At 35.8% G+C, this 22358-nt stretch overlaps 2 protein-coding genes across 2 annotated transcripts in view; both read left to right on the top strand.

Annotated features, from left to right (window-relative positions):
• The window catches only part of LOC105477446 (olfactory receptor family 5 subfamily K member 3), a 40269-nt gene that overhangs the window by 2313 nt on the left and 15598 nt on the right, over positions 1-22358 (top strand). The window lies entirely within an intron of this gene.
• Positions 1096-7792, top strand: LOC105477584 (olfactory receptor 5K4). Its single transcript, XM_011734136.2, has 5 exons — positions 1096-2055; positions 6219-6301; positions 6860-7011; positions 7441-7564; positions 7696-7792. Exons 1-5 carry the CDS (start codon positions 1096-1098, stop codon positions 7790-7792), a joined length of 1416 nt encoding a protein of 471 aa, XP_011732438.2.

The raw sequence follows: 22358 nt of genomic DNA, 5'->3' as shown, positions 1-22358 counted from the left end.
GAGGCTTTGCAACCAAATCTTACAATGTTAGACATGCACGTAAAACTCTTAAAACTAGATACAGTATTAGGATAAGTGTGTGATTAAGAGTAATAGCCTCTTGAGAAATTTGTCATACCAATATTGGAATAGTATCTAGAATATGTTGAAATGAACATAAAATGTTATCCAATACAATTATTAAGAACACCTATAGATGTTTCATATTATTATCCTCTCTAAAAGGATGAGTAGATATTTCTTTTTTTTTTTTTTTCCTTGAGACAGAGTCTTGCTCTGTTGCCCAGGCTGGAGTGCAGTGGCAAGATCTCAACTCACTGCAAGCTCCACCTTGAATGCAAGGTTCAAGTGATTCTCCTGCATCAGCCTTGTGAGTAGCTGAGATTACAGGTGGGCACCACCACACCCAGCTAATTTTTGTATTTTTAATAGAGATGGGATTTCACCATGTTGGTCAGGCTTGTCCCGAACTCCTGACCTCGTGGTCCGCCTGCCTCAGCCTCCACAAGTGCTGGGATTACAGGCATAAGCCACTGCGCCCAGCCTGATATTTCTAAAAATATGCATTGGTGACCTTATCTGGAAAGGGTTACTAAGCTAGCAAAAGCATTCTTCAAACTCACTGTGTTTGTGTGCAGTTTTTAAAATGTAAACATTTAAAATGCCTAAAGAGTAATTCATTTTAAGCATCACATTGATCCAATAGGATATGATTTAAAACTTGTTTATTTTTTTCCTGGAGGAAAAGATACCATAAGAAAATGTCTTTTTAATTTTGGAAATGGAAAATTATATGTACTGACCATAAATTTTACATCACCATAGGAAAATTCATGCAGATAAAGCTTTTCTGCCCTAGGAATTCACACAGATATTTTCAGACAAGCCCTGTGTGCACAATCCATGATATTTTTTTCTCACTTGATGTGACCTACAGTGAGTGTGCTAGTGTTCAGGAGATGGCACAGGATGATTTGAAGAAGACTTTCTTCCCTTTTGTATACAGGGAAGTTATAGGGAGAAAATTGGAAACATTCTGCTTTAGAATCTCAGTTAAATTTCTTTACAATTTATGTCTCTGCAGAGAAGCCAGGAATGGCTAAGGAAAATCACTCCTTAGCAGCTGAGTTTATCCTCATAGGATTTACCAATTATCCAGAGCTGAAGATGCTTCTGTTTGTGGTGTTCTCTGCCATCTATCTGGTCACCATGGTGGGGAATCTTGGTCTGGTGGCATTAATTTATGTAGAGCGCCATCTTCACACACCAATGTACATCTTTCTGGGCAACCTGGCTCTGATGGATTCCTGCTGTTCCTGTGCTGTTACCCCCAAGATGTTAGAGAATTTCTTTTCTGAGGATAGAATTATTTCCCTGTATGAATGTATGGCACAATTTTATTTTCTCTGTCTTGCTGAAACCACAGACTGCTTTCTTCTGGCGGCAATGGCCTATGACCGCTATGTGGCCATATGCCACCCACTGCAGTACCACATCATGATGTCCAAGACACTCTGCATTCAGATGACTGCAGGGGCCTTCATAGCTGGAAACCTGCATTCCATGATTCATGGAGGGCTTCTGATAAGGTTAACTTTCTGCAGGTCTAATAAAATTGACCACTTTTTTTGTGATATTCTTCCACTGTATAGACTCTCCTGTACTGATCCTTCTATTAATGAACTAATGATATATATTTTTTCAATACCAATTCAAATCTTTACCATTGCTACTGTCTTGATCTCTTATCTATGCATCCTTTTGACTATTTTCAAAATGAAATCCAAGGAGGGAAGAGGTAAAGCATTTTCTACCTGTGCATCCCACTTTCTCTCTGTCTCAATATTTTACATTTGTCTTCTCATGTATATTCGACCATTTGAAGAAGCAGATAAAGATATACCGGTGGCAATATTCTATACAATAGTAATCCCATTACTAAACCCTTTTATTTATAGTCTGAGAAATAAGGAGGTGATAAATGTTCTTAAAAAAATGATGAGGAATTATAACATTCTTGAACAAACTTGTTCTATAGCAAATTCATTTTTAAATGTATTAAAATGCTTTCATAAACAGGGAACACAGAAAAATTAATATGTTATTTTACACAAAATGTAAGCCTCTAAATCATTAGGCTATGTTTGTTTAAAAAATATATCAATGGAATTTCAAAATTGTTTGAAAAATCTTTATCCAAATTCCACAACCAGAATGAATCAGGGGAAACTCACTGGTAACTGTTATTACTACCTTTCACGACTCTCATGGAATTGTCAGAGAGTATTATCCTAAACCTCAATTAATCAACATAGCATGAAAGTTAAATGTTTAAATATGTAGAAGAGTCTTTTCTGATTAATGTTTCCTAGTTAATGGAAGACATTATATCCAATCATATGTAGAGTGTTTGAAACATTTAAAATTTCCTGGCAGAAAAGTGAAATGGTAGTTTTATTTCAGAAAACTGACCTGACAGACACATATGTATTACTTTAGAGTGGAAAAGACTAGAAGCAAACTAACTGCAGTAATTTATATCTAAGGTAATGAAGTTTTATTTAGATAAGATTCCAAGAATGAAAAAAATAGAATGAAAAGGAACACACACACATACACAGGCATACACAGACACAGACACACACATACACACACACACAGAGGCTCACTCACAAAATATTCTGTTTTGCAGAATAATTAACGGCGACTTATAACAAATTGGACAGAGTAGATTAAGGTCTGCTTTAACCAGAAACATAATTAAGGTCCTTTTCATTCTTGAAGGCATCAACTATGTTATTTGCTATGTATTATAAAACTGCAGGTTACATATTAAACACTCATCAAACATTTTAAAACATATTGATAATGACATTGTTTTATTTTTGAGTAATGGTAAACTGTACCAATATTTTATGTGTTTATTGGCCATTTTTACTTTTATGAATTGTCATTTTTGCTTTGTCTTTTTTATTTCTTATTTATATCATTGTTTTCAGAGAAAAGTCATCACAACTATTTGTTGCAAATAATTCCTCTGTGGGTTGATAGTGTTAGTATTTGTTTCTGATATTTATAAACATTTTAATTTAATACACTCATATTTACTTATTTTTTCTATGATCTCTTTCATGTATTTCATCCACAATTTCTTTTTTAATCCAAAGTCTACTATTAACCAGTATCTCTTTTTCTCCTTTTCTTATTTCTCTTCTTCTCCTTCTCCTCATTTTCCTCCTCCCCATTTTCCTCCTCCTTCCTTTTTTGATATTCTAAATTTTTGCAACTTGACTCGATTCTTCCTGGAATTTATTTCATATATGGCATATTAAAGGTATAACTTTATTTGGCCATTTCTCTAAAAATTATTTACAAACTAATTCAATTCAAATAAACACTTAGGAGAACTTATTTGGGAACCTGGCAAAATGAATTTAAAATTTTTTCCTATTCTGGATTTTTCTAGAAAATAAAAAAATAGACTTTGTGTGTTATATATTAAAATATATGATAAAATTCCAATAATGACAACAGTTTGGTTTTAAATCAAGAATTAAACAAACCAAAAGAACAAATCAGATTGTTCAAAAGTAAACTCCCATATAAAATAAGAAGAACATCACAAGCAACAAGGAAATAAAGGATTGTTTAGTAGCCCTGGGTCAACTGAGAAACTATCTCTTCCACTTGTGTTAAAATTTATATCTCCCTGTCATTTAGATATATATTTATAGACAAAATGTGTATTTCCTTCATTTTTCATAGTTTGATTTTTAATATACAGTATCCCACTGGGATTTATTTTATAATGTTATAAAGTGAGAATTAAAATTTGATTTATGGCTAACCAGTAGTCCCGGATGCATTTATTGACAAACTCTTCTCTTAGTGATTCCTTATTCCTCCTTTTTGTACGTTTATGTTCATACATTCACATGTACATGCATATACAGAAAGGTCTATTTCTAGCCCGTTTGTACAACAAAAACAAGACTGTTCTAGTTCCTACACTTCTGTCTCAGGAGGGAAGATGGGCATTTTAAAGGCAACCAAACTAAAAAGCTATAAGCTATAATTGGGGAAGACTCTTCTGCTTCTACCTAATGTCTATTGTTAGGGTTATACAACATTTATATATAAAATATCTATTCACTCTATTCTTTCTTTCTATGTGACCTCATCTTTTTTTGGCTTTTAATTTCATCAATATGAAGATGGCTCAGAATGTATATTTCCAGCTCCGATATCCGTCCTACTCTCCAGACTCATATGTGCAACTGCCTACTTCACATAATTACTTGAATGTTGCAAAGACATCTCAAATTCAACATGATGAAAGCACAAGGCTTGAATTTCCCACTAAACGTGGTCCTCCCCTGGTCTTCTCCATTATGATGGTCGCATCCTCTAACCAGTCGGGCAAGGCAGAAATTAAGAGAACCCCATGCAACTCTCTCTCCTATCACAACCAAGCTTTCATGATATCTGTCAACTTAGTCTCTGAAGTGTATCTTAAATGTGCAAATCTCTCCACTTACACCACCTGTACATAATTTCATCTCTCACCTGAACAATATCAATAGCTTCAAACTCGTCTCTGTGTTTTTGCTCCTTTATATTTGTTTTCTAATATATATTTATAATACGATTTAAAAATAGTACTAAAAGGTGAATTCCAAAAACTACAGTTTCTTGCCCACCATGACTTAGGTGTTTCATCCACAACAACCTTCTAATTTTTAAAATGATTTCTCTGAAAATTTATCCTTATATTTCTTAGTATCAGTTTTAGTCATATTAATCAATTTCCCATTATGGTAAATGAATATTAAGTTATTTATTAAACACCTCCCATTCCCTTTAGCCTTGATGATATAACATAATTTTTTTTTTTTTTTTTTTTTTTTGAGATGGAATGTCACTCTGTTGGCCAGGTTGGAGTGCAGTGGCCTGATATCAGCTCATTGCAACCTCTGCCTCCCAGGTTCAAACGATTCTTCTGCCTCAGTCTCCTGAGTAGCTGGGACTACAGGCACGCACCACTGTGCCCAGCTAATTTTTTGTGTTTGTTTCTAGAGATGGGAGTTTCACCATGTTGACCAAGCTGGTCTTGATCTCCTGACCTCGTGATCTGCCTGCCTCAGCCTCCCAAAGTGCCATTACAGGCGTGAGCCACTGTGCCCGGCCCCAACAAAATCTTTTATAGTTCAATAACCACTTTTTATGAGAGACATGCAAATAGAAGAACTAGTTTACCATGCTTACATTTCATTTTCTTTATACCTGTCAATTTTTTTAAAGTTAATAAAAACTTTATATTCCTATTTGCTCATTAACATCCATTATGTATCCATTAAATTGATCAACCATATTAAATAATCATGAGTTCTTTTTTTACCCTGGAGACTTCTTTTCTGGTAGCCTCCACCCTCCTGCTCCAGTCTGGATAATTTGCTCTCTAGACCCAATGTTCAGCTGTCCTACTGAGACTTTTATTTTTTGATTTCTTGTGTTAAATAACTCAGTATTCAAGCTCTCCATCTTTCTCTTAATTGTTCATTCCCTCTTTTTGATGACTGTTCTTTGGCAATTGTTTTCCACATATGATAATAATTTGATTTCTTTAAAATTCTGAGTTATAAATATTTTTTCTTCTGAACTCTGAAGTTATGTTTCCTTTATATTCTAGCATGATCTGTTGCTTTGGAGAAATTGCATGTTATTCTGATTCCCATTCTATTGTTTACCTGGAAATATTTAGAATATTTTCTTTATCTCTGACTTTATGAAGTATCAGAATGAAAAAATTTAGCAATGCTGTCATCAGTTTTTCTAGATAGTGGTGGAGTCTTGTTTCACTCGTTCTTCCCTGCTTAGCTGTCTTTTCATTTCCCTTGCCTTGTCTTCTCTCCCTCTTTTCTTTCCTCCCTTCCTCCCTCCCTTTTTTTCTCTATAAAAATTCAAAGCTTTACTTCCTTAATTAAGGCAATTCTGAGTGTACAAGACAGATACAATTTACATAGAAGAAGGAGAATAAATAAATTACCAGTTTTCAGAATCATAAATGTTTCCCTAATGACTGTGAAAACATTAATACTTTAAAAGTTGCCATTATCAACTCAGCTTTTGTTTTCTGGAAAAGTTTTTATTTCTCCTTCATGTTTGAAGGATATTTTTACTGGACACACTATTCCGGGGTAAAACTTTTTTTTCTTCAGCACTTCAAATATGTCGTGCTACTCTGTCCTGGTTCTAAGGTTTCCTCTGAAAAGTCTGTTACCCCACCTATTGGATCTCCATTGTATGTTATTTGTTTCTTTTTGCTTGCTGCTTTTAAGGATCTTTTGTTTTAATCCTTGACCTTTGGGAATGTGATTATTCAGTGCTTTGAGGTAGTCTTGTTTGGTTTAAAACTGCTTGGTGTTCTATAACCTTCTTCTAATTATATATTGATATTTTCCCCTAGGTTTGAGATGTTCTCTGTTATTTTCCTTTTGAATAAACTATCTACCCCATCTCTTTCTCTATTCCTTTTTAAGTCAATAACTCTTAGATCTGTCCTTTTGAAGTTGTTTTCCAGATCCTGTTGGTGTACTTCATTGTTTTTATTTTTTTTTTACTTTTCTCTCCTCTGTACATTTTTAAATGGCCTGTCTTCAAGCTCACTAATTCTTTCTTCTGCTTGATCAATTCTGCTATTAAAGGACTCTAATGCATTTTTAGCATGCCAATTGCATTTTTCAGCTTCAGAATTTCTGCTTTTTAAAAATTATTTGAATCTGTTTCTTAAATTTTTCTGATAGAATTCTGAATTCCTTCTCTGCATTATCGTGAATTTCTTTGTGTTTCCTCAACACAGCTACTTTGAATTCTCATCTGAAAGGTCACATATCTCTGTTTCTCCAGGATTGGTCCCTGGTGCCTTATTTTGTTCATTTGTTGGGGTCATGATTTCCCGGATGGTGTTTATGCTACTAGATGTTTGTCAGTGTCTGGGCATGGAAGAGTTAGGTATATTGTAGTCTTTACAAGTCTGGGCTTCTTGGTACCAGTACTCCTTGAAAAGGTTTTACAGATATCCACGAGGACATGGATGTTTTGATATAAGTTTTATCTGCTTTAGAGAACACCCTAAGCCCACTAATGCTGTGGTTCTCGCAGACTTGTAGAGATATCACCTTGATGGTCTTGGACAATATCCAGAAGAATTCTGTGAATTACCAGGCAGAGACTCTTGTTCTCTTCCCTTGCTTTCCTCAAACAGATGGAGTCTCTCTCCTTCTCAGTTCTGAACTTGAAGTTGGGGATAGGGTGACACAAGAACCCCTGTGACCATCACCACTAGGACTGTGCTGAGTCAGACCTAATGCCGGCACAGCCCTGGGTCTCACCCAAGGCCTGATGTAACAACCCCCTGGCTACCACTTTTGTTTGCTCAAGGTCCTGGGGCTCTACAATCAGCAGATGGCAGCACCAGCCAGGCCTGTGTCTTTCACTTCAGGGTGATGAGTTCCCCTAGGTTCTTAGAGAGTTTTAGAGGTGCTGGCCCTGGGAGGGTTGAGAGGTGCTGCTCAAAAGTCAGGGACTGGAGTCAACAACTTTAGAAGTCTACCTGGTATTCTGTTGTTCTGATGCTAAACTGGCACTCAGATCACAACATACAGTTCTTCTCACTCTTCTCTCCCCTTTTTAAAGGCAGAGGAGCCTCACCCTGTGGCTACCACCACCACAGGCCCATGGGGAATACTGCCAGACTACTGTTGATATTCTCTTGAGGACCAAGGGCTTTTAAGTCACCTTGTGGTAAAAGTTGCTTGGCCTGGGACTCACCCTTCTGGTCAGTGGGCTCCTCTCTGGCCCAGGGCAGGTCCAGAAATGCCATTCAAGAACCAAGTTCTAGAATCAGGGACCCCAAGAGCCCACTTCATGCTTTGCCCCACTGTGGCCAAGATGGCACTTAAGCTGCAAGACAAATCCCCTTACTTTTCTCTCAGCTTTTCTCAAGCAGAAAAACTCTTGCCATAGCTGCCATAGCTGGAAATGTGTTGAGGCTCACCTGAAGTTTGCAAGTCTCACAGTCTCACCCAAGGCCTTTGATGTGTACCTTTGTATCGCTGCTGGCATTTAGGGCCCAACTGCGCTTCCGTTTGTTGATGATGAATGCTGCCAGGGATGGATCCTTCCTTTAAAGGCAGTGGATTCCCTTCTGGCCCAGGATGTGTCTAGGGATGTCATCCAGGAACCAGGCCCTGGAAAAAGGGTCTCATGACTCTGACTAGTGCACTAACTTGTTGTGGCTGGGTTGGTATTTAAGATGCAAGACAAAGTCCCACTTACTCTTCCCTCTCCTCTCCTCAAGTGGAAGAAAAGAATCTCTTTTAGAGCCATGAGCTGTGCTGCCTGGGGTTAGTGGAGGGGTGATGATGTCAGCACTCCCTTCTCTATCCTGACTGGTGTCTGAGTAGGCTGTGTGACCACCCCCCCATTCCACTGGCTCTGGGCCAAGTTCAGCACTAGAACTTGCCTCCAAGTTTCAGTCCTTGTGGCCTAGACATCCTTTCAAGTTTATTAAGGTCCCCATAGCACTTTAGCCTGTGGTGGCAAGGCTTGTGGGAACTCAAGTTCTGACCACTGGGATCCACGACTCCTTTCTGGCTAGTGGTCGTTTAAATGCTCTCTCTGTGGGCAGGCATCAGCTGAGTTGATTTGGTTTTGCTTTCTATTATAACAGGCCATCACTGAGTTCAATGCCTCCCAATAGTTTCGCTCTTCTCCCCAAGACACAACAATGTTCTCTGTACCAGGCCACTGCCTTGAGAGGGGTGTGGAGGGGGGAGGGGTAGCATTGGCACTCCAAGAGTGTTTTTTCTATCTCTTCAGTGCCGCTTTCAGTGGCATGAAGTTAAAACCAGGTACTGTGTGTATTCACCTGATTTTTTGTTCTAATGAAGGTGCTTTTTTGTTAGATAGTTGTTAAATTTGTGTCTTTGGGAAAGGATGATGATCAAGGAAGCCTCTTATTCCACCATCTTGCTTCTAAATACTTACTTTGAGGTTACAAATGGATTCAGAGTGCAATTACTTACCCTAGTAAATAGTTGTCACATTGTAAGTAGTTATAATTTTCAACAAATACTGGAATGGAAGTCAGCATATATAAGTTAATTCCATTCAAAATTTGTGAAAATTTTCTGGGATCTTGCAAAATCAGTCATATTCTAAGTTTGAAACTATTAATCCCTTTTAAATCAACACTATCTGTGGGAAGTAAATCATATGTTTAAATATTATTCTCAACTTCCTTTGAATTCATTCAAAAGGTTATATTGAATATGGATTCACATGGGATTTTTATGTTCTAATGAAGAAAATTTTTATATTTAGTGATGGAAATTTTAATTTTTAAATTTAAATGTTTTAATTAAAATTTTAAAAATTTTCTCTCAAGTTCTCAGAAATAGAGTATCTGTACGATGGTGATTTTTCTATCTCTGGTTGAAAATAAGTCTATTTATACTGAAATGCTTATGGATTTAAATTTTTCATGTAGTTTGCTTAATTGCTTATCATATATGACAGTGCCATTTCTGACTATATTGATTAAATCAAGTTGTTTTTCACCCTAGTATTATTTCTTGTCTTATTTGTTAGAAATTCTACCAACATGCAGTGATTTCAATGAATGTTGTTGCTGTGTTCATAAACATTCACAGAAAGACAGAGATGCTTGTCATGCATAAGTGAGGCAGAAAGTAGTGAAATTCCTAATAGCTAAACAAAAATATTTATTCATCACTTAAGAGTACAAACATGAAAGAAAACTAACTTATACACCTATCTGCTAGGCACTACTAGACTTTTTATATGTATCAACTACTGATTGGGCCTTAATTCTGATACATTTCCTCAGTAGAAATCTCATATCTTGAAATCCTGAGTATCTTGCCCAAATTCATTCAGCTCTTCTGGATAGAGGTAGACTTTGAGTCAATATTGCCTTTTCTTCACATCCTTGGGAGTTTAGAAAAAAGATAATTTTTGTTTCATTAATCTTTTTTGTTCTTTTATTGTCAAATTCATTTATTTTGCTCCAATCTTATTTCTTTTCTTCGAATAATTTTTGGTTTGATTTTCTGTTGCTTTTCTAGGTCTTTAAGATGCATCATTAAGTTGTTTTCTTTTAATTCCTTCATTCACTCAATGGTTGTTTAGGACCACATTGTTTCATTCTCATTTGTTCGTATAGTTTCCAAAGTTCCTCTTGTTATTGCTTTCTAGTCTTATTCCATTGTGGTCAGAATATATACTTAATATGATTTCTTTAAAAAAAATTGAGACTTGTTTTTTGGCCTAACATGTGGTCTAAGCTGAGAATGTTCCATGTACTGAGGAGAAGAATATGTATTCTGCAAGCTGTTAGATAAAATATTCTGTAAACGTCTATTAAGTCCTTTTGATCTACAGAGCAGTTGAATCTGATACTTCTTTGCTAATTTTATGTTTAGATGGTGTGTCCAATTCTGCCAGTAGGGCGTTGAAGTCCAGCTATTATTATATCTGTCTTTAGCTTGAATGATATCTTCTTTGTTGCTTCTAATGCTCCAGCATTGGGTGCATATATATTTACAATTGTTATATCCTCTTGATGAATTAACCCTTTTCTCATTAAATAATAGCCTTCTTTGTCTCTATTTATAGTTTTGTCTTCAAATGTATTTTATCTGATGTAAATATAGCTACTCCTGCTTTTTATGGATCCTATTTCATAAAATATCTTTTTCCATTTCTTAAATTTTAGTCTATGTGTATCTTTACAGGTGCAGTGAATTTCTCATAGGCAGCATATGGTTGGGCCTTGGGTTTTTTTTAAATTATTTATTCAGTCACATCTTTTTCTGGAAGAATTTAGACTATTTATACTCAATTTTATTATTAATAGTAAGAATTACACTGTTATTTTATCATTTGTTTTTTAGGTCCTCTCATTTTTATTTATTTATTCCTATTTTGCTTTGTGTGAAAGTGATTTTTCTCAGGTGACATGTTTACATTTCTTGCTTTTATTTTTTTCATATCCTTTGTAGGTATTTTTGGATGTTACCAGGAGGCTTGCAAATAACATTCTAAAACCAATTATTTCAAACTCATGACAACCTAACTGTGATTACAAACAAACAAACAAAAAACAAAAAGAAAAGTAAAAAACTCGTCTTCAATTCCATTTCCCCCGCCTTTTGACTTTTTGTTATCTCTATTTATATCTTTTTATCTAGTCTATCTCTTTAAAAGTTATTGTAGTTTTTTTTTTTTTAATTGATTTGTCTTTTAGTCTTCCCACTACAGGTATATATAGTTTTACATATTACAATTACAGTGTTAGAGAATTCTGTATTTCTATGTGTTACTATTACCAGTGAGTTTTATACCTTCAGATGATTTATTGTTGCTTGTTAATGTACTTTTTGTTTAGATTGAAGAACTCCTTTTAAAATTTCTTATAAGACACGTCTGGCATTGATAAAATATTTTAGCTTTTGTTTGTCTAGGACAGGGTTTATTTCTCCTTCATGTTTGAATGATAATTTAATGAACATAATATTCTAAGTTGGAATTTTTTTTCATCACTTTAAATATTTCATCCCACTCCTTTCTAGTCTGTAAGGTTTCCTATGAGAAACTTGATGCCAGATGTATCAAAACTCTTCTATATTTTATTTGCTTCTTTTCTCTTGCTGTTTTTGGGGTCTTTGCTTTATCCTAGATCTTTGAGAATTTGATTGTCATCTGCCTTGAGGTAGTCTTATTTAGGATGAATCTTTTGAGGTTCCTTACCCTTGTTGTACCTAGATATTCATATCTTTCTCTAAGTTTGAAAAGTTCTCGCTATTATTTTTTAAATAAACTTTCTACCCCATCTCTCTCTCTACATCATCTTTAAGGCCAGTAACTCTTAGATTTACCCTTTTGTGGCTATGTTCTTAATCTTATAGGCATGCTTAAGGAAAAATAATTTTATATGAGGAAAAGTATTGTATGGTCAGTTTTGCTTTGCTTAGGAAAACAAAAACTGAGATAAATTTTTAAAATTAAGGTTATTACATCCATGTATTTTCCTGCATGTGCTTTTAAGCCATTGTAACATTGAGTTACAGGGCTTTAACTCCTGGGTCTAAAAAGGAAACAGAGTCCTGCTAAATCTTAAACACTGACAGCAATGAAAGCCTCATCTTCAGGCTCCATAGAAGATGCCAGTCAAAATAAACTGCATTCCTGAGACACAAGGCAAAATAATTTAAGCTATTTAATTCCTCAAGGCCCAGGCCAGGGACTATTGCAGAGGAAGTGGGAGCATACAATTGTAAGGACCAATTTTGAAAGATAAAATAAGTTCCATTTCTCTGTAAATCAATCATTAGTATAGAAGGCACACTGATGCAAAACTAGTATATGGACTCCTGTGTCAGATGAACAAAGTTTTCTTGCAGCACTAACCAACTCCTTAATAAAGGTTATAAGAGGCTTATGGAAGTTATATTTTATAATCAAAATTAAATTTTATTGATTGTTTACAAAATTTTGAAAAACAAATGTAATTGGCTTCATGCTGTTTTTAATTATAATTTTTAGTTAGAAAATTAAGCCTTCTTGCTCAAAGAATGAAAGTTTTCATTTTTTTGGAAATCCTTGAATTATCACTTTGGTTAAATTACTTCACAATGACCTGTAATCTTATTTTGTAATATCCAGTGTTTAAAACCTTTTATATTTGACAAACTTTCCAAAATAAAATTATAAATTATGTCTTTTTGTAACCTAATTAATCTTTTAAGACATTAGGTTCCTTAAAGTCCAAAAAAATGACATAGTTTGGCTTACTGGGTATAAAAATTATACAGGAAGCATTGTCAAATATGAAATGGTGTTTGGTTTTCTTTGGGCTGTATTTGTATAAATATGTTATTAGTATGTGTTCCAAAATTATGGGAAACTCCTGTAATTCTGATATAACTTAGTGTACGTTATTAGTAATAATCATAATTATTATGTTAAAATTATTGTGAACCACAGAGGTAACAAATTTCCTTGTCAATTGTGTCTTTTGACTATGGCTGCCTTACAACTTTTTTTAATCCATGGACAATTGTTCTTGGAGTGTTCTTGACATGATTGTCTTGCTTTGGTCCTCTTTAGAAGGTAGTTTTATAATCAGCTATAAAACTCCAACAGGTGCTCTTAAATGCAGGTTTCTGATGACTTTGGAGATTGTGACATCAGAATGGAGCAAAAACTGTCGGGACTTATGGAGAACTAAAATGTTCACGGGTGGGGGTGGGGGGCTTGCTTTGAGCTGTATCAGCCTTACTGGATGGAACTAATGTACTTCTTACATATTGATTGCTGTCTCATGTCTCCCTAAAATATATAAAACCAAGCTGTGCCCCGACCATCTTGGGCACATGTCGTCAGAACTTCCTGAGGCTGTGTCACGGGTGCATCCTCAACCTTGGAAAAATAAACTTTCTAAATGAACTGAGACCTGTCTCACATTTTGGGGGTTTGCAGATAAGATGAGGGAGAATCCGCTGGGTTACCAGGAAACATCTCTTGCTCTCTTCTCTCTATTTTCTGCAATCAGAAGGAGTATCTCTTCACACTGGGCTGCCTAGAGTTGGAGGAGGGGTGATGGGTGCACCCTTGTGGCCAGCACAGCTGGCACTGTGCAGGGTTGCACCTGGGTCTGCAGCCACTACTACCTGACTTCAACTGATATTTATTCAAGGCTCTAGACCACATTAGTCAGCAGGTGGTGAATTCCGCCAGGACTGGGTTCATCCCATCAGGACAGTGAATTTTCTTCTGGCCTAGGGTGGGTCTAGAAATGTCATTCAGGAGCAAAGACCTAGAATTCACAGCTTCAGGAATCTGCCTGGTGCTTTATTTCACTGGAGCTGAGCTGGTATCCACGTTGTAGGCCATAGTCCTCCACATCTTTTCCTCTCCATCCGCCAAGCAGGAGTCTGTCTTGGAGCCTGCACTGCCTGGAGTTGGGGAGAGGTAGTACAGGTGAGCCCTTGACCACTACAGCTGGTGTCACACTTGGTTACACCATATGTCCACTGCCTCCAAGACAAGTGTATCACCAGAGCTTACCCTAAACTGTAGACCTTGTGGCCTGACTAGCACTCAAATTTTTCCCGGCCTCAGACCACCATAGCAAGCACATGGTGAAGCCAAAACTCTAGTTTTTACCGCTGAAGCAGGGAATCTCCCTCTAGTTCAGGGCTTGTCGGAATGCTGCTTCTGTGTGAGCTGGCAAAATTCTGCCCTGTGCCGTGTTCCACTGTGACAGGGCAGCAATGAGTTCCAGTGCAAAGTTCCACAATCACTGCCCTCTCCCTCCCCCAAGCACACAGATTCTCTCTCCCATGCTATGCTGCCTGCAGTTGAGGGAGGGGTGGTGTAGACAATGCAGGTCTTTACTTCCTAAGTTCTTCAGTGTCTCCTTTCTTAATACTATGTTTAAACCAGGTACTGAGGTCACTCCCTCAATTTTTTTTTCCTATGAAGGTACTCTCTTGTGTGGATAGTTGTTTAATTTAGTGTTCATGTGGAGAGACTGTCACTGGAGGACTCTATTTGGTCATCTTGCTCTACCTCCTTCTACTGTTACTTTATTGATTATGTAGCTCAAATCATTCCAGCTTTGGCCACTGAAGCTATTTCCCTCACCTCCTGTGTGCTTTTGACAAACACCCATAATTGTGTATATGGGATGTGTTTTTGTTGGTTTATTTTTAGCACTTTTTATTGACTGCTAGTATATCTTGTATATTTCCTGCAGTATTCCCAGAATCAGCTATTTCTTTAAGAAGCCCTGGAATTTTGTAATTGGAGGATGGTACTAGAAACCAAATCTGGGTGATAGATGTGCTGTCTCCTCCTACAGTATGATTACTCCTAGGTGCTCTCAGCTGGCGGAGTGAGCATATGTGTCTTCTTGCTGCTCCACATTCTTGACAATAATTGATATTTAATTTTTTATTGTAACCATTCTAAGTATCTACTTATTGTTTTAATTTGCAATTACCTAATGAAAAATAATGTTGAACATCTTTTCATGTTATTTGCCTTCTTTATATCTTCCTTGGTCAGATGTTTGTCCAGATCTTTTACCTTTTTTTTATTGGATTGTTTCTTTGCTTATTGTTGAACTTTATATTATGTATACAAACCCTTCATCAGAAATGTGTTTGTTAAAGTTTACTTAGTCTGTGGCTTTTCTTTTGATACTCATAAAAGTGTCTTTCTCAGATAAGATGTTTTAAATTTTAAGATAACTTAAACTTATCTATTTTTTTCTTTTTTTTCTTTTATAGATTATGCTGTTGGTGTTGTATCTAAAATTCATGAGCATACTGAAGGGCACCTAAATTTTCTCCTATGTTTTCTTCTGGAAGTTTTATAGTTCTAGTTTTACATTTTAGACTTATAATCCACTTTGAGTCAGCACTTGTGAAATATGTATGGTGTATGTCTAGGCTTATGTTATTTGAATATGAACATCCAAGTGTTCCAGCACTATTTGTGTAAAGATCACCCTTTATTGAAATGCCTTTGTTAGTTTGTCAAAGATTAGTTGACTATAATTATGTGGGCCTATTATGGTCTGTCTATTCTGTTATCTTAAACTTGTGTATATCCTTTTAATAATACCATGCTGTATTGATTACCTTAGCTCTATAGAAGTCTTGAGATCAGGTAGTGTGAGTGTTCCAACCTTGTTCTTCTCCAGTGTTGTGTTGGCTATGCTAGTCTTTTGTTTTCTCATATAAACTTTAGAATAATATTTTTAATTATGAATAATGCTAATCCGAACATTTGTGTAGAATTTTGTGTATGAGCAAGTGTTTTCATTTCCCATGGGTATATACTAGGAGTGAAAATGCTGGGTCATATGTCCACTCGGTTTACTTCTCCATCCCTTTATTTTGAGCCTATGTATGTCTCTGCATGTGAGATGGGTCTCCTGAATACAGCAGGCTGATGGGTCTTGACTCTTTATCCAGTTTGCCAGTCTGTGTCTTTTAATTGGAGCATTTAGTCCATTTACATTTAAGGTTAATATTGTTATGTGTGAACTTGATCCTGCCATTATGATATTAACTGGTTATTTTGCTCATTAGTTGATGCAGTTTCTTCCTAGCCTTGATGGTCTTTACATTTTGGCATGTTTTTGCAATGGCTGGTACGGGTTGTTCCTTTCCATGTTTAGTGCTTCCTTCAGGGTCTCTTGTAAGGCAGGCCTAGTGGTGACAAAATCTCTAAGCATTTGCTTATCTGTAAAGGATTTTATTTCTCCTTCACTTATGAAACTTAGTTTGGCTGGATATGAAATTCTGGGTTGAAAATTCTTTTCTTTAAGAATGTTGAATATTGGCCCCCACTCTCTTCTGGCTTGGAGAGTTTCTGCCGAGAGATCTGCTGTTAGTCTGATGGGCTTCCCTTTGTGGGTAACCCGACCTTTCTCTCTGGCTGCCCTTAAGATTTTTTCCTTCATTTCAACTTTGGTGAATCTGGCAATTATGTGTCTTGGAGTTGCTCTTCTCGAGGAGTATCTTTGTGGTATTCTCTGGATTTCCTGGATTTGAATGTTGGCCTGCCCTAGTAGGTTGGGGAAGTTCTCCTGGATGATATCCTGAAGAGTGTTTTCCAAGTTGGTTCCATTTTCCCCCTCACTTTCAGGCACCCCAATCAGACATAGGTTTGGTCTTTTTACATAATCCCATACTTCTTGCAGGCTTTGTTAATTTCTTTTTCTTCTTTTTTCTTTTGGTTTCTCTTCTCGCTTCATTTCATTCATTTGATCCTCAATCGCTGATACTCTTTCTTCCAGTTGATCGAGTCGGTTACTGAAGCTTGTGCATTTGTCACGTATTTCTCGTGTCATGGTTTTCATCTCTTTCATTTCGTTTCTGACCTTCTCTGCATTAATTACTCTAGCCATCAATTCTTCCACTTTTTTTTCAAGATTTTTAGTTTCTTTGCGCCGGGAGGGGAGGAGAGGAAGGGGAGGGGGAGGAGAGAGGAAGAGGAGGGGAGGAGAGGAAGGGGAGGGGAGCAGAGGAGAGGAAGAGGGGAAGGGAGGGGAGGAGAGGAAGGGGAGGTGAGGAGAGGAAGGGGAGGGGAGCAGAGGAGAGGAGGAGGGGAAGGGAGGGGAGGAGAGGAGAAGGGAGGGAAAGGGACAAGGAAAGAAAGAGAAGGGGAAAGGGAAAGAAAGCAAGGAGGAAAGGGGAAAGGAATAGAAAAGAAAGGGGGAAAGAAAAAGGAAAGGAGAAAAGAAAAGAGAAAGAAAAGAGAAAAAAGAAAAGAAAAGAAAAGGTGCTTAATATTACCTCCCCTCCTTCATTATCAGTCCTCCTGCTCCAGTCCAGACAGGTTGCATTCTAGACCCAGTGCTCAGCCTTCCAGCAGAGACTTCCCTTTTGCTGATTTCCCTGTTAGATATTCTGTTCCCAAACTCTCCACCTTCCTCTTCATGGTTGATTCCATCATTTTACTAAGAAATCTTGATGGGCTCTTTGGCAGCCTTTGTTCACACACAATTTATATTTCAATTTGTGTGGAAATCTAAATTTGAAATAATTTTTCTTCTGCACTCTGAAGGCACTTTTCTAATCTAGCATGCTGTGTTGCTTTTAAGAAATTGCATGTTATTCTCATTCCCATTTCTTAATTATCTCTCTGGAAACATTAAGGAGATTTTCTTTATCCCAGGCTTAGTGGCATCTCAGAATGAATATCTTTGGCATTTAAAAAATTAATTTTTCTAGATAGTGTTGGATTCCTTGCATCTGTCCTCCTTCCCTGCCTAGCTCTACTTTTTCCTGTTTTGTCTTTACTTTTTTTACTCTTTCTTTCCTTTTCCATGTCTTTCCTTTTCTTTTCCTCTTTTTCTCCTGTCTTTCTCTCTTACTCTTTACAAATTCACAGTTTTATTTTCTCAATGAATATAAACCTGAGAGCGCCAAATAGATACAATCCACATTAAAAAGCAGAATAAATAAACCTGTCAGTTTTCAGAATAATAACTGTCTAATAGCCTATGAAGATTATTAATATTTGCAAAATTATCACTATGAATTCATAGATTTTAACACATGGTATCAACTTAATAAATTATAATTATTATTCTTTGACCGATAGGAGCTCAAATCCAAAATACCATGTTGGTTTCTCAGTCCTTCTGAGATGACCTTAGTAGTCTCTGATAGATTTCTTGTTGTCTGGTGCAGATGTCAAGGCTGACAAAGTGAGACTCTGTCTCAAAAAAAAAAAAAAAAGAAAAAAATGTCTTGGCTACTCATGTGTATTTTTTTTCTGCCTCACGATGAGATATTAGATATTTTTCCAGAGGCCAATGGGTAATAATTTTCACAGTTTTCTGGTTTGTAATTTCTGTTTCTTTTTTTAAAAAAGAAACAAACATTCCAAACACAAATATATACACTCTTATTTCCCCTTCTTTCTTACTCATAAGACTGTGTGTGTGTGTGTGTGTGTGTGCATCCAAACATATATCGTGCCTTGATTTTGGTTTTTGCTCTTTATTTTTATTTTTTACTTTACAATATAACCTGTAAGTTGTTACATATCAGTATGTATTAATATTTTCCTTTTTAACATTCACATAGTACTCCACTGTGCATTTATTCAAGTGTTTTTATATCCATAGATACAGAGGTTCTTTCCAATACTTTATCTGATACATCTCAATCATCACTTTATTTGTAACTTTTTGACTCTCCTTTGTTTTAGCCACATCTCTTGTACAAAGTATACAGCTGGATTTTTTCTTTCCAAGCAAGTCTGAAAATATCTTTCTTGTAATAGTTTAGTTGAATTCATTTTTATTAACTTCAATGACTGACATGTTTGATCCAAATTCTATCATATTATCTCATTTAATATTTATCAATGATGTTATATTTACTGTTTATTTATATCTTGTTTTATATGATTTTTATTTCTTCTAGTATTTCAGACAGTTGGTATTTTTGTTTTAGTTATGTTTACATTAACACCTTTATTACATACTCAGTCTTCTGTGTCTGCACTTATAATGCTATTTTTGGTTTCTCTGCTTTAAATAATATTTTTGACTACCACTAGTACTTATATGAGTACTAAAATAGTACACTGAGATTGTTCTATTTTAGCTTCCTCTCTTTACCTCTTTTTAGTTTGTTTTTACTTTTCATTTACTTTTTTATTATGATGAATGACTTACAGAGATTTAAGATTTACAGAGGAGTCATAAAGATGGTATGGAGAGCTTTTATGTAGACTTCATCCAAGTTCCTTAATTTGAACATCTTACATAATCATGACACATTTATCAAAATTAAGATGTTAATGTTGTTGTAGTACCATTAACTAAAATACAGGCTTTATTTTGAATTGAGATTTTTCCACTAATGTCATTTTCCTGTTTTGGGATCCTATTAGGAAGCCAAAGTTGTCAACTCTTCTTGAATTCCTCCAAACTATGACAGTTTCTCTGTCTTTTCTTGTCATTCATGCCTTTGACACTTTTGAAGAGTACTGGCTACATATTTCATACAATGTCCTTTAGTTTTGGTTTGTCTGATATTTGTTCATGATTAGTCTTTCACTGGGGATTTAGGGGGAGAATATCACAGAATGGAAGTGTCTTTCTCACTGTACCATATCAGAGGGTACATGATATCAACATGATTTATTACCGGTGTTGTTAGCCTGTATCACTTGGTTAAAGAAGGGTCTGCTACTTCATTCATTACATATAAGACACTAATTCCAGGCTGCACTCAAGGAGATAGGAACTATGCTCTATCACCTAGAAACAGAACTATCAAATAATTTGTAAAAAAATTATAACAGCACATGAATATTTAATGAACATATTGGGGAGATACATTGAAACTATACAGATATCCTGTTTCTCAAAGTTTTATCCACTGGCTGATCTTGTTTGCAATAATTATAACTGTGATGCTCTAATGCTATTTTCCATTTCTCTGATTCTTTCCAAATGTATAAATTGGAAAGTATAGCTTTGCTAGGTGTAAAACTCTTGGCACACACATTGTGTTTGAGTTTATTGAAAATATTGATCCGCAGTTATCTTACTTTGCATGTTACTGTTAGGAAGTCAGATACCAATTTGATTTTCTTTCCTTGGAAGTGAGTTTGTATTTCATGTGAAGGTGCAGATGATTTTTCTTTATCTCAAAGTCTAACACCTTTATTACGATATATATTTGAGCTCACTGTTGTGGATGATTTATGACAAGTGTGTTTCAATAGGCGGATTCAGGTCCTCTGTTATTTCCCAAAGTTTCTTAGATTATCATTTAAAATATTATTTCTTCTCCATTTTCTTCCTTTTTTGGAAACTCCAGTTTTATGTGTTGTGTATTGCCCTTGCTAATCTCATAGGCTGATCAGGTTGACTTTAATTATTTTTACTACTTTTTGTGTTTATTTTTATTCCCCTGGTAGTTTTATTTTCTCTCTTCAACAACCCTTACATAAATTGTAGAATCTCTTACTCCTTGAAAATCTTAAAATTTAGTATTAGTTTTTAAAATAATTGCATCTGTTTCTCCAACTTATCTTTTACATTTAGCCAGTTCTCACTTTATATATTTCTTCTTGTCCATCTCTGTTCTAATTTTTTAATTTACATAAAAGATTGTTTTACATATCAGGAAGTACATGCTTAAGTACAATGAATTCAGGTCGCGGCATTGTGTCAGTTTTTCTCTCTATGGTTAGATTCTTTAAAAAAATTTTATCAAATGGAATGCTTTGATTTTCATTTTCTATTTTAATATTATTTTTGTGTGGATGTAGTCTGTTATTTTTCTGTTTGTTTTGAAATGCCTTTTTTCTTAGTATCATAGTGATAGCTTATTATATCAGGGATAAGGGAATAATATATTTTGAAAGCCATTATTAGTTTGGGACAGTATCTTTTGCTGGTACAGTGACTTGATATATTTTAATATATGGATTATATATGAGGGTTATAAATTTGCATCTTCTGATCTTGTAATTTTCTCTTTTGGGTGTAGCAAATTGTTTAATCTGCAGTCTCTATGAAACAGACTCTGAGATGGAGATGTACATGTAAAAACTTGTTGAGGAATATCCTCACACCTATATTTATTAAGGAAAGAATAGTTGAATGTAGTCACAACAAAAGCCTTAGCTGCTACTGTGGGGAAGTGAGGATTTTGGATGTCCCTTCAGAGACCCATTGCATTAGGGGTAGGAGTCCTGGAATTTATACCTCCCATGAATAGTCATTGGTTGCAAGCTGTCCCCAAGGAAGAGATACAACTTTGATAAGACGGCTCTCTTCAGCTCAGGCTGTTTCCCAGCAAGGGGCTCGGTTGACAACTGTTAACTACTAACACTCTTATGACATTTTTCTATGAGCAGACTAACATGTTATGAAACTTGCTCCCATCATCTTCTATTATCTGTTTCAGTGCTGTAATCAATTTAACCTTGTTACCCTTTTCTGACAATGATGAAGACCATAATTGTATAAATATGGTATAGAAGTTGTTGACCTCTTGCATTGATTTACAAGACATTTTATTAAACAATCCTGCGTTAATCCATAAACAAAATATGGATCTTATGCCAAAAATGCAAAAGGAAAATACCAAGCAGGGTATGCTGTGACAACTCAACATGAACTAATAGAAAATGTAACTCTCTCCCCACTTTAAATCAGCCCAAACAGCAGAGCTGTAAGTTCTCACTTGGGCCTGTCAAATATCTAAGAGCAAATCAGTCACCATTTCTACAGATAGGAGATATAGTTTGGTGTGGTTTATAAGTTTGGTATACTATAAAAAGAAAGAGGGTTTCTCACCTGTGGTGGAACCCCCATCAAAAATGCACCGCAGTAGATGAATGTCTTTCTGCTATTTTGCTGCCTTCATAAATGGCTATTATTAAAATGGAAGGCCACACCCATAAAACTGAACCTGAATAAGGAGAAAATGCCCTAGAAGGCTTTCCTACTAAATAAACTAGTACTGAGACCACTGAGATGTTTGAATGAAAAGCAATTTGAATGAACTCCACAAAAATGATCCAAATTCTATAATAATTTCTTTAATAAACAATGCTATGAACCTGAATCAGCAAAACAAACAAAACTGGCTCTTAAAAGGAAGAAATTTAAATATTAAATAGGAACTCACTGAGAGCCTGAACCACTGCTTCGTTCTCCCAAAGTCTTTAAAACTACTGCTATTGGAGGGGGCGGAGCAAGATGGCCGAATAGGAACAGCTCCAGT

This window comes from Macaca nemestrina, chromosome 2, assembly GCF_043159975.1.
Source record: "Macaca nemestrina isolate mMacNem1 chromosome 2, mMacNem.hap1, whole genome shotgun sequence".
NCBI classification, from domain to species: Eukaryota; Metazoa; Chordata; class Mammalia; order Primates; family Cercopithecidae; genus Macaca; species Macaca nemestrina.
Note: the sequence above shows the minus strand (reverse complement) of the source record. Positions and strands in the feature narration are given on the sequence as shown.